This window comes from Girardinichthys multiradiatus, chromosome 6 (assembly GCF_021462225.1).
Source record: "Girardinichthys multiradiatus isolate DD_20200921_A chromosome 6, DD_fGirMul_XY1, whole genome shotgun sequence".
NCBI classification, from domain to species: domain Eukaryota; kingdom Metazoa; phylum Chordata; class Actinopteri; order Cyprinodontiformes; family Goodeidae; genus Girardinichthys; species Girardinichthys multiradiatus.
In genome coordinates this window covers 6,377,236-6,390,390 of record NC_061799.1, presented here as the reverse complement: position 1 = coordinate 6,390,390, position 13,155 = coordinate 6,377,236, and the positions used below count along the sequence as shown (strand labels likewise).

The 13,155-nt window shown below is 40.5% G+C and overlaps 1 protein-coding gene across 1 annotated transcript; it reads right to left on the bottom strand.

The window, feature by feature from the left end:
- Positions 1–814: 814 nt before the first annotated feature.
- On the bottom strand, positions 815–12,806 carry LOC124869913 (mitochondrial fission factor homolog A-like). The gene is made up of 7 exons (XM_047368156.1): positions 12,663–12,806; positions 9,536–9,754; positions 9,181–9,368; positions 7,839–7,930; positions 7,542–7,712; positions 4,077–4,152; positions 815–3,881 (listed from the first exon to the last, which is right to left on the bottom strand). Exons 2-7 carry the CDS (start codon positions 9,747–9,749, stop codon positions 3,750–3,752), a joined length of 873 nt encoding a protein of 290 aa, XP_047224112.1. The 5' UTR covers positions 9,750–9,754; positions 12,663–12,806; the 3' UTR covers positions 815–3,749.
- Positions 12,807–13,155: the final 349 nt, after the last annotated feature.

Genomic DNA, 13,155 nt, shown 5'->3' with positions numbered 1-13,155 from the left:
TCAAATACCCAGTTCATATAAAACATATGATAATCTATTAAATATGTGACATGCAGGGTAATTGCTATGGCATCTGTTGAATTATTCATATTTTGACACTTTACAAAAGGTTACTGATGCCCAAAGGACCTTTATTTGAGCTGAGGTCTGAGATTTGAACCTGAAAGAGTTCTCAAACATGTCATTAAAGGAAATCCTTGCTAGCCTTGAGTGCTTTTATTTTTTAACACATGTTGCTCAATTTAACAAGGCGTCAGTAACAGCTGACTTTTTTTTTTTTTTACCACCAACCTTTTTTTCTTTCTTTGCCAATCTTCAAATTCTCCTGTCTGTAATATATAATGTATAAAGGTTACCTTGTTCAAGCCAAGGTCAAAGCTCTTACTGTCCAATATGCTACTCTCAGAAAAGCAAATAGATTTAAATAGTTTGAGTATAAATCATAGTTTTGCAAAGAAAAAAAAGAGCCTAAATGCAAAACAGGCATTGATATTATTATTATTAAAGACATTGTTACACTGTTCCTTCTGTAAGAGGATTTTTAATTTTTAAATATTTGCGGAGTCTTACTGTCAACTGAACACCATTCCTAATATTTTATGGTTTGCAGTTTTACCTTATTTTTCTAAAGTTGAATATTTTAAGTTTTAAATTGCTGTTGCTCAGTGTTTAGTAAAACATGCAGCCGACACTGTGCTAAACCTGTAACAAGGTTATTTAATAATTAGCCACGGAGAAATACTTTAAACTCTGTCAAATAACTAACTTGAAATTTGACAACTGTGGCAAGAGCTCACAAAAAAGGAAAAAAAAATCACTGTACAGGCTTTTATTTTGTGGATAATAGTTAGTGTGAAACTGAGTAACATTGAATATACAGTTGTGTTTAAAATAATAACGGTGCAACCAGATCAAAAAGTTTATGGTAGAAATCATATCACCACATGGCAAATTATTTACTAGGAGGCGTAGTAGAGTCATAGAAAACCAACAGAACCAGCATTCATTACATGCATGCTCCTAGGTCTGTAATTCAATAATTGATTGAATGAGGCGTGTTCAAAATAATAGCAACGTGGAATTCAATTATTGAGGTCATTCATTCTGTGAAGAAACAATCATCAGGTATTCCTATGAAAAAGATGACACCACATGTACATGTATTTCTCTCTGAACACCTGACAAAAATGGGTCTTTCCAGGCATTGTTCAGAAGAACAGCGTACTTTGATTGGGACGTTGATTGGAGAGGCAAAAACGTATACAAAAAAATGTAGAAAATAATTGGCTGCTCTGCTAAAATAATCTTCAAAGCTTAATAATGGAGAGCAAAACCAGAGCCTTGGACGATAAAAGACTACCATTAGAATTGATGGAATAATAGCCAGAATGGCAAAGACTCGGCCAATGATCAGCTCCAGGGTGATCAAAGGTCTGATGTTAACGATGTGACAATTAGAAGATGCCTATTTGAAGCTAATCTAACAGCAAGAAGAAAGTCCCACTGTCCCCCCCCCCCCAAAAAAAAGACATGCACGTGCTGGAGAGGATACAACCTGCCAAAGAACACATCAACTGACATAAAAAGAAATGGAGGAACATTTTGTGGACTGATAAAAGTAAGATCATTTTCTGGGTCCAAGAGCCGCAGAGTTTGTCAGATGACCCCCAAACACTGAAGTGAAGCCACAATCCACTCTGAAGGCAGTGAAGCATGGTAGTTCAAGCATCATGATATGGGGATGTTTCTCTTACTATGGTGTCGGTCCTGTTTATCACATACAAGGGATCATGGATCAGTTGGCATACTGAATACCAGAATACTTGAAGAGGTCATGTTGCTTTATGCCTAAGAAAATGGGTATTTTCACAAGATGACGACCCCAAAACCTACAGTAAGCAAGCAGCATCTTGGTTCTAGACCAACAAAATCAAAGTTCTGGAGTGGCCATCCCAGTTCCTGAACATTAATCTGATTGAAAGTCTGTGGAGTAACATCCAAAATGCTGCTTCTGAGTCAAAACCACGAAATCCAGTGAAGTTGTGAAATGCTGTCATATCATCCTGGGCTAGAATACCTGTTCACAGATGCCAGAACCGGGTCGTCTCCGTGCAACCCAGATATAAAGCAGTTCTCAGAAACAGTGGTTATATATCTAATTATTAGTCAAGTTATTCACAGGAATGATAAATCCCAAGGACTTTTCTGTTTATACAGTAAATATTTGAGTTTGTAAAGAAAAATGCAGATGCTATTTTACTGAACAGCCCAAAGTTCATTTTTCTTTATTTTCTGTAATGGGAGTAAAAGACTGACAAATTTTTTTCATGGTTTGATTTAGAATATTGTCTGCTGTGTCCCCAATGCATGGAAATAAAAACTATTCTGAGGATTTTGACCTTTACTCACGTTAGACACACTGCTTTTATTTTGAACACAACTGCAAACAGCATCCGGAAAGTATTCACAGCACTTTTGACATTTTATGGCACAGCCTTATTACAAAATGGATTTAATTCATTTTTCCCTCAAAACTTAACCCCCATCTTCCCATAAATAAATTTTTTGCAAACATAAAACATTTAAAAACGAAGAAACCACATGTAAATAAGTATTCACAGCCTTTGCCATGTCCTCCTGTGGTATATTCAGCCAATTGGACAGGATTTGGTCAAGAACACACTTGTCTATATGAGGTCCCACAGTTGACAGTGCATGTCAGAGCACAAACCAAGCACGAAGACAAACAAACATGGGGTTAAGCCACAAATCTGAGGAAGGGTACAGAAACATTTCTGCTGCTTTAAAAAAAGATCCAAATGAGCACATTTGCCTCCACCATCCATAAATGGAAAAAGTTTGAAACCACAAGGACTCTTCCAAGAGCTGGCTAGCCAGTTAAACTGAGCCTGGGGAGAGATTGGCCTTAATCAGGGAGGTGACCAAGAGCCCGCTGCTTGCTGTCACCACCGCTGGTCTGTGAAGAGCGGAGAAGCTTCTGGAAGGACAACTATCTAAGCAATTCAACAATCAGGCCTGTATGATAGAGTGGCCATACAGACGGAGGCCCCTGCATAGTGAAAAGCACATGTAAATCTGCCTGGAGTTTACCAAAACCGGAAGCACTATCAGACCATGATAAATCACATTCTCTGGTCTGATGAGACAAAGGTTGAAATTGTTAGCATGAATTCATGTTTGGAGAAAACCAGGCACTGCTCAAAAGGCCAGTATCACATAAGCATAGTGGTGGCAGCATCATGCTATGGGGATGTTTTTCAGCAGCAGGAACTAGGAGACTAGTCCGGACAGAGGGAAAGATGAAAGCAGCAATGCACAAACACTGCTCCAGAGCACTTCTGGCGCTGACTAAGGGGATAATTCTTCTTTCAGAAGCACCATGACCCAAAGCACACAGCTAAGATATTAAAGAAGCAGTTTGAGGACAACGTTGTAAATGTCCTGAAAAGGCCCAGCAAGTTTGAGTTTAGAGGGAAAAAAAAGAATTGAATCCATTCTGGAACAAGGCTCTACCATAAACTGTCTGCACGCACTGTAGACTACACAACATCAGGCTTTATTGATCCAGATATTCCCTTAGAGATAAACTTGAAATCTGTAATCACATCAAATCTATAATTTGTAGAAGTTTTCTTTGATTACTATGGAATGTCAGAAGAGGCCGATGTTGACTGAACAAGGATTTACTTTGGTTTCCAGAGTTTTGGGGACTCAGGCTATATCCCAGGTTAGCGACGTAGCCAGATCCATGTGTTAATGAGCCAGAAAGCCACCGTGGCTGAATACAGGATGACCTCCCGTTTGGAGCGTTCTTTGTTTTCTTCCTCCAGCAGCTGCAGACGCCTGTTGAGTTTCACAATCTGGATGACCACAAGAACACATGAGACTTTACTTCCCCACTTCGACAGTCCAACACTACCTCTGCTGGGCTGTGATATAGTGACCCCACCACATTAACAGAACACAAACAAATCCAGACCCTGATTCAGACTAAATCCTTTCAAATAAAAAATAGTTAAATGGTGGCAAGTATTTAAGAACCCATGACTCATTACCTGACGGCGCAATGATGAAGCATCAACTAAGCCAGATTCATCAGGGTTCATATCCAGAGCCAAGTCCAAATAGGTTCTGTGGAAAATAACATATCTTTGGTTTAATTAATGATATAACCAGCATGCCTAACAAAATTCAGCTGTTCATCCTATACAGGTCCTTCTCAAAATATTAGCATATTGTGATAAAGTTCATTATTTTCCATAATGTCATGATGAAAATTTAACATTCATATATTTTAGATTCATTGCACACTAACTGAAATATTTCAGGTCTTTTATTGTCTTAATACGGATGATTTTGGCATACAGCTCATGAAAACCCAAAATTCCTATCTCACAAAATTAGCATATTTCATCCGACCAATAAAAGAAAAGTGTTTTTAATACAAAAACGTCAACCTTCAAATAGTCATGTACAGTTATGCACTCAATACTTGGTCGGGAATCCTTTTGCAGAAATGACTGCTTCAATGCGGCGTGGCATGGAGGCAATCAGCCTGTGGCACTGCTGAGGTCTTATGGAGGCCCAGGATGCTTCGATAGCGGCCTTTAGCTCATCCAGAGTGTTGGGTCTTGAGTCTCTCAACGTTCTCTTCACAATATCCCACAGATTCTCTATGGGGTTCAGGTCAGGAGACTTGGCAGGCCAATTGAGCACAGTGATACCATGGTCAGTAAACCATTTACCAGTGGTTTTGGCACTGTGAGCAGGTGCCAGGTCGTGCTGAAAAATGAAATCTTCATCTCCATAAAGCTTTTCAGCAGATGGAAGCATGAAGTGCTCCAAAATCTCCTGATAGCTAGCTGCATTGACCCTGCCCTTGATAAAACACAGTGGACCAACACCAGCAGCTGACACGGCACCCCAGACCATCACTGACTGTGGGTACTTGACACTGGACTTCTGGCATTTTGGCATTTCCTTCTCCCCAGTCTTCCTCCAGACTCTGGCACCTTGATTTCCGAATGACATGCAGAATTTGCTTTCATCCGAAAAAAGTACTTTGGACCACTGAGCCACAGTCCAGTGCTGCTTCTCTGTAGCCCAGGTCAGGCGCTTCTGCCGCTCTTTCTGGTTCAAAAGTGGCTTGACCTGGGGAATGCGGCACCTGTAGCCCATTTCCTGCACACGCCTGTGCACGGTGGCTCTGGATGTTTCTACTCCAGACTCAGTCCACTGCTTCCGCAGGTCCCCCAAGGTCTGGAATCGGCCCTTCTCCACAATCTTCCTCAGGGTCCGGTCACCTCTTCTCGTTGTGCAGCGTTTTCTGCCACACTTTTTCCTTCCCACAGACTTCCCACTGAGGTGCCTTGATACAGCACTCTGGGAACAGCCTATTCTTTCAGAAATGTCTTTCTGTGTCTTACCCTCTTGCTTGAGGGTGTCAATAGTGGCCTTCTGGACAGCAGTCAGGTCGGCAGTCTTACCCATTATTGGGGTTTTGAGTGATGAACCAGGCTGGGAGTTTTAAAGGCCTCAGGAATCTTTTGCAGGTGTTTAGAGTTAACTCGTTGATTCAGATGATTAGGTTCATAGCTCGTTTAGAGACTCTTTTAATGATATGCTAATTTAGTGAGATAGGAATTTTGGGTTTTCATGAGCTGTATGCCAAAATCATCCGTATTAAGACAATAAAAGACCTGAAATATTTCAGTTAGTGTGCAATGAATCTAAAATATATGAATGTTAAATTTTCATCATGACATTATGGAAAATAATTAACTTTATCACAATATGCTAATATTTTGAGAAGGACCTGTATACTGAAAACTTTCACCTATGCTAATTTTCTTGTTTTAGGCCAGTAATCCAACAACTTCCATTAAGGATTTAGGTCTAAGGATTGAGATGGCCATGGATGAAGATTGATTTTGTCTCGTTAACCATTTTTATAGTAATTTAGATACATGTTATGGATCATTATCCTGCTTAAACACACAAATAAAGACCGATTTTCAGTTTTTGGCAGTTTTGGCATTCCTGCAAATCAAGTTATGACAGTTGTTCTCCAAAGTGCCATGTGTGCAGTGTGTCCCATTACAGCTGTACCTTTCATTCAGTATAGAGTTTTACTCCAGTCATTTACCGTCTCATCATATTTGAGATTCTAAATACTCTTGGTTCTATAATTTGTAAATACATAAATAATAAGAGCTTCAGTTCCCTTATTTTTGTCATGCTGTAGGTGGCAATTCAGACAATTTACTATGGGGAAAAGGCCCTTGTTAAAGAATGAACTGTGATTAACCATAATTGTTGGAAAGCTAAGTTCCATTTCATCAACCACACTAGACTCCTGTAGAATTAAGAAACCACATAAACAGAACCTCTGTGACAACATGAAATAGCCAAAAAGATCTCAAAAAGCAACACATCCTGTCCCGATCTAAAGATTCAGTGAATCAGAAACAAAATCATTGAAAAGGGTTACACAGCAATTTCTAAGGCTTTGGGATTGCGGTGAACCACAGTGAGAACCATGTTTAACAAAGAGAGAAAACATGCAACAGTGGTTAAAGTGGCAGAGAGTACGTCAATGACTTATCCAGAGGTTTTCCTAGAACATCTAAAGCCCTACAGGCTTCACTTGGCTCAGTTAAGGTCAGAGTTCATGATTCAACGAAAAAAAAGGAAGACTGGGCAAAAAAATCCATGAGAAAGGTGCAAAAAAAAAAAAAATCAAAAACCACTGCTGATTAAAAAGGATTTTGGAAGATTATACCATTACATCTGCTGTTGTGTGACAACATCGGGGGTTTGACCTTAAACAGGCCGTTCAGGCTTGAAACCCCTTCATTATGACTGAAATAACCAACTCTTTGAGTTGGTTATTTCAGTACAAAGAGCGGGCCCCAATTCCTTCACAGTGATGTAAAAATCTCTTTGTATGTTATTGCAAACACTTGCTGGCAGCTCTCACCACCTAGGGTCATTACGTTTTTTAAGATTTGTTTGGTAGCAGTATAGCCTTTATTTTATGTTTTTTTTTTTTAAGTAGGCAGACAGGAAATGGGATGAATATTTGGAAAGACGTGCAGCATGGATAGCCGTGGCCAGGACTCGAACCAGGAGACAGCTGCGTCGAGGGCTGAAGCCTCATTGTACATAGGCCATGCGGTCTACGACAGCGCCAGCACCACGCCCTAAAACCAATCACTTCTTAATATGGGACCTTTTTACTCCAACTGAATAGATGTTCTAAAGTTAAAAGGATGGATTTTTTTTTCCCGCAATTTATTTTAAGTCTTTGTACACATCATTACCAGGGTGCTAATAAATGTGTCAGGCAATGGACTCCTTCTACTGATTTCCAATTAAGGCCTAATTAGCATCTCTAATCTATTTAAATGGTAAATCATGATCAGAACAACAACTCAAAAAATTTGAATTTGCCATCTATTTGTAGAAACATAAAGAATGTAGTGATTAATGGGAGAAAAAAAAACAACAAAACAGCTAACCTCCGGTGGCTGTCATCCAATAGTTCGAGGACTTGCTGGTATGCACGGCGTGTTGTTGACTGAATGTAAGACAGGAACCCTGCAGCTGTAAACAGATTGATGTTTGCGTCTTCTGGAGAACAGAGAGGGGGACACAAGCGGACTGGGGGTGCGGAAGGGGAGGGGGTTACACTAGCAGTGGGGGAAGTAGGAAGAAACAGTAGAATAAAAAATAATGATGAAAAAGATACTTTTTAAACCAAGAGTGATAACATAGGCACAGCAGCGCTTTAGGTATGTTGAATTTGTTTTCCTTACCTTACATCAACCCTGCTGATGTGTCCGCTGTGACGACCAGGTATGTTCTCACTTGCAGGGCGTTCCCTCCGGGATCGGGTGCTATAACTAGCCTATAATACACACACATTTTAAGGAATGTCACACTCACATTTCAGCTAACATTTACTGGTTAAATGTTTGATAAGCCACAGTTCACTACCTCACTTAAGACAGAAAGTTAGCCTCTGGTAATTGTAAGTGAGTGTAGTTGAGTAAAATGTCCTTTAGATATTGTTGGGTAAAGAATATTGATAAAGTTCACCTATTCATTTAGACTGGATAGAAAGAAGACCATCCATCTGAACCCAAATTTCACAACGAAATATTTTATAAATATGTCACCTACTTGCTGCTAGCTTTTGATGTGAGATATATCTGAATGATTTGGAGGTAATCAGACCCTCAGTATGATGCTACCACCACCATGCTTCACAGCTGGTACAATGTTCTTGAGTTTAAAAGCAACACATTTACTCCTCCACACAAAAGTCTTTTAATTGTTGCCAAATAGCTCAACCTTAGTCTCCATAAAACTTCTTCAGAAAACATTTGGCTAGAAAAAGTGTGGTTTCTGGGTTCTTCTTGAACATTGCAGACAATTTTCTTTCATCTGAGGGGGACCGTTTGGATCAGATGGTTGAAATGTTAACATACTTGGTTGTTTCAGCAGGACAATAATCCAAAAACACACATCCAAACTGGTATTGAAATAGATATTGCCTGGTAACATTCTGGAATAGCCTCGAACACCACCCTGATAAAAATGCGTGGACACTGCTGAAAAGTAGTTTTTTTTCCCCCAATTTAAAATTAACTATTAGCTACAAAAAGACAGAATTCTTGGATTTAAAAATATTAAAGTTGTACATTTTATTATCATTCCAACCTAAATAAAATGAACTCTAAGATATTTCAAAAACCAAAATGTGATATTTAAAGTCACATTTTACATCTAATAACTCAACACTGAACAATAATGCCTCCCCTAAGTTTCCTACATCTGCTGGAAAGCTTTTTGCAGCTTTCTGTTGATTCTGTCACTGTGATCCCCAACCCTGGTCTTCAGGTCCCACTCTCCTGCATGTTCTAGATGGGGCCCTGTTCCGCCACAGCTGATTCCATTGACTGCTCAGCATGCCATTAGGGTCTGCAGAAGACATCCATTTACCTCAGGTGTGTGACAGAAAGGAAACAACTAAAACATGCAGGAGAGTGAGTTTAGATCTAAAAATTCCAGCAAATGAAGTATTGTAGCAGATCATGTAGAGAAATACTATGAGTTTAACTCCATGATTTTATCCACAAAATGAGTAAAACCTACGATGGTACTTGCAGCTTGGCTGGGGTTTTTCTGTGAGTTGGCAGTTTGGTCTGTTTCAAGAGAGTCCAGAGGCTGTTCTGTAAGGGTGAGCACGCGTGGTGGGGCCTTCATGTTTAGGAGATCCACCGATGGAACTGACTGAATTAGATCCAAGTCTCTAGGTTGAACAAATCTCGACTCTCCATCACCTGTAAACAAAACAGGAGCGAAATGGACACTTCCTGTTACCATCTCTGGCTTACCATTGAAGATGGAGTTAGTACAACTGTTTCTCTGCATGGTCTCAACAGCTTCAGCTGCTTTATTAATGTTTTATTTTAACATGTTTAACAGCAACGTAAACCTAAAATCTCACCTGCAACAACAATTCTTTCAGGAACCTGCATTAGAGTTGTGTGACGCGGCAGAGGTGGCTGAGCCAGAATGGGCCCCGTCCCACTATCCAGGGCCACCTGGAGGGTCTCTGGTATTCGCATGCGTTGACTGATGCCCTCTGTATACTCCAACTCATAAAGGATGCGGTTTATCTCAGCCACCTCTGGAGGTGGGGTAAAATTTGGCCCACTCATCCAGTCTACAGTCAAATGAAAAAACACAAGAAACACATTTATTGTTCTTAGAATCTTGACATTCGGAACTTCTTCCCTACAGATTTACAGATGCAACAGTCCCTAATAAATACTTTTACTTTATGATGCACTGAAAATCAGTTGGTGACCACAGGAGTAGTCTGTGGAAGTTGTTACTGAATGAAAAAGGTCCAGTTGAGAATATGTTGCTTTCTGTATCAATAATGTGTTTGAAATGAACTCAGAGGAAGCACAGATTTAGGAAGCAATTCAAAACTAAACTATTCTCTACAACATGCCTGTAGCTGCAAGAAAGAGGGACTTTCTGCAGCAACGCAGCAGTAGAGTGACTGCTTATTCGCACACCCCTGCTGCTCTTCATAAACATAATTAATGACCACCTCCAGCAGATGGCTGGAAAACCTATTTTTAATAATTTTCTTATATTACAGTTCTAAAAGAGAAATCAAAATTGGGTGAGATCAGCATCAGCAGATCAGAGCTTTACAAAAACAGATGTTGGATCAGTGCATTCTAAATGTAACTTTGTCTCAATGTTTCTCTGTGGGTTGAAGCTTTACTCCAACTTCTTTAGAGAGAAATCTTTAAGGAGTTGTCCTAGAAATCATTCCAAGGACTTGATGAAGATATCCTAATAGTCCTGAGATCTGTGGCTAGACTAAAGCTTGAAGCAGGTCATGATTGACCTAAAGATATTCCTCCACTGATTCTACTGCCACATACAGGGGTTGGACAATGAAACTGAAACAGCTGGTTTTAGACCACAATAATTTATTAGTATGGTGTAGGGCCTCCTTTTGTGGCCAATACAGCGTCAATTCGTCTTGGGAATGACTTATACAAGTCCTGCACAGTGGTCAGAGGGATTTTAAGCCATTCTTCTTGCAGGATAGTGGCCAGGTCACTACGTGATACTGGTGGAGGAAAACGTTTCCTGACTCGCTCCTCCAAAACACCCCAAAGTGGCTCAATAATATTTAGATCTGGTGACTGTGCAGGCCATGGGAGATGTTCAACTTCACTTTCATGTTCATCAAACCAATCTTTCACCAGTCTTGCTGTGTGCATTGGTACATTATCATCCTGATACACGGCACCGCCTTCAGGATACAATGTTTGAACCATTGGATGCACATGGTCCTCAAGAATGGTTTGGTAGTCCTTGGCAGTGACGCGCCCATCTAGCACAAGTATTGGGCCAAGGGAATGCCATGATATGGCAGCCCAAACCATCACTGATCCACCCCCATGCTTCACTCTGGGCATGCAACAGTCTGGGTGGTACGCTTCTTTGGAGCTTCTCCACACCGTAACTCTCCCGGATGTGGGGAAAACAGTAAAGGTGGACTCATCAGAGAACAATACATGTTTCACATTGTCCACAGCCCAAGATTTGCGCTCCTTGCACCATTGAAACCGATGTTTGGCATTGGCATGAGTGACCAAAGGTTTGGCTATAGCAGCCCGGCCGTGTATATTGACCCTGTGGAGCTCCCAATGGACAGTTCTGGTGGAAACAGGAGAGTTGAGGTGCACATTTAATTCTGCCGTGATTTGGGCAGCCGTGGTTTTATGTTTTTTGGATACAATCCGGGTTAGCATCTGAACATCCCTTTCAGACAGCTTCCTCTTGCGTCCACAGTTAATCCTGTTGGATGTGGTTCGTCCTTCTTGGTGGTATGCTGACATTACCCTGGATACCGTGGCTCTTGATACATCACAAAGACTTGCTGTCTTGGTCACAGATGCGCCAGCAAGACGTGCACCAACAATTTGCCCTCTTTTGAACTCTGGTATGTCACCCATAATGCTGTGTGCATTTCAATATTTTGAGCAAAACTGTGCTCTTACCCTGCTAATTGAACCTTCACACTCTGCTCTTACTGGTGCAATGTGCAATCAATGAAGACTGGCTACCAAGCTGGTCCAATTTACCCATGAAACTTCCCACACTAAAATGACAGGTGTTTCAGTTTCAATGTCCAACCCCTGTAATTCCTGGTAGCAAAAGAATTGAGACGGGTGAGAGGAGAAAGAAGTTTGGTTTGGATTTGCACCCACTTATTCTTGGGAATACCACCATTCCTTGTTCGGTTGGACCCAGTCCCACTCTGACAGAGTACAGGAGGGACTCTGGGTGAGACAGGAGGAGGTCAATTCTGTTGACATCAGTAATGCCTGGCAACCATCACTGTGGTTAATCTCTGTTCAATTATTAAAATATTATTACACCTTAGATCCTTCGGTGATGTTTACTTGGAATCTCACAGACGAAACCATGTCACCTTTTATTATAATTGTAAGCATGATCAAATGATACGATTTCTATCAAGCTGCCTATTATTATTATTATTATTATTATTATATTGAGACTCTTTTAGCTCCATAGCCTTCCTCTAAACGTGAATGCCAGTAGAACTTAATCTGTTGATTTATTTCGAGCTGAATCCTGACGGCTAATTGAAACAGGCTCACAGTTAGCTCTGCCTACAAGCCGCTGTGTAGCCATAACATGACGTCTGGTTCGTCTGAACAGGCTGTCCGGTAGGAAAGTCATCCTGGGATCACCACAGTGGTGAAAGATACTGGGTGTAACAACTGTGCTTCATAAATATTGGGAGAAAAACAGCCTTTCTCGCACTACTGGTTGAATTACATAACAGTGACAAGAGTGAATCTTGTCACGCGGTTTCAATGTCAAAGGATGAAAAACGCCATGTTCAACCTGCACTTAAGCTAATATGACGCTAATTAGAATATTGGCTAATGTTTTTATTTAGCATTAGCAAGCCATAAACAGTAACCTGCATTAGTACGTAAGAACAACCGTGTGTTGAGAACCGCGTACCGTCTCCAATGAAAGGCACAGCGGTGGACCATGGGACTACTTACCGTTTAGATTGTAGGTCCAGGGTTTAAAATGTCATGTCAAGTGTTCCGTTCCGCCAAATACACAACATAAACTGAACACAATTAGCGAGCGACCTACGCCACTAACTTACGTAGAATGGACGTTGCTACCAATCACAATCTTGTGTTTGACTGCGGGGGCGGGGCTTATTGGTCGGAACCGAGAGCTGTAGCCGCAGGCGGTGTAGTAAAGAGGTTACAGAGTAGTCAAATTACAGCCTGCTTCCTTAAGGGATCATCCAACTAAATAATACAGAATCGTTATCATGAAAATGTTTCCTGACTGTTATTCTTTTCCTTTTTATTTGGATGAGTAACATGCACACATCCACTAAATGATCTCATTATGTCCCTTTTGTTCTATAATCTTGTATATCTTGTCTACAATCTTTCACTTTTTTTGTCCTCTTATTTATATAATATTAATTTGCTTCAATAATTACAATTATTGTTTATTTAGCCCCTGGAACGCCCG

Excerpts from the sequence above, each read along its gene's own strand:
- LOC124869913 (XM_047368156.1), bottom strand. The coding sequence starts at position 9,749 with ATGAGTGGGCCAAATTTTACCCCACCTCCAGAGGTGGCTGAGATAAAC. Across the intron at positions 7,713-7,838 it reads ATCAGCAGGGTTGATGTAAG|TGTAACCCCCTCCCCTTCCG; the intron begins GTAAGGAAAACA and ends CCCCACTGCTAG. Across the intron at positions 3,882-4,076 it reads CTTCATCATTGCGCCGTCAG|ATTGTGAAACTCAACAGGCG; the intron begins GTAATGAGTCAT and ends GTGGTCATCCAG.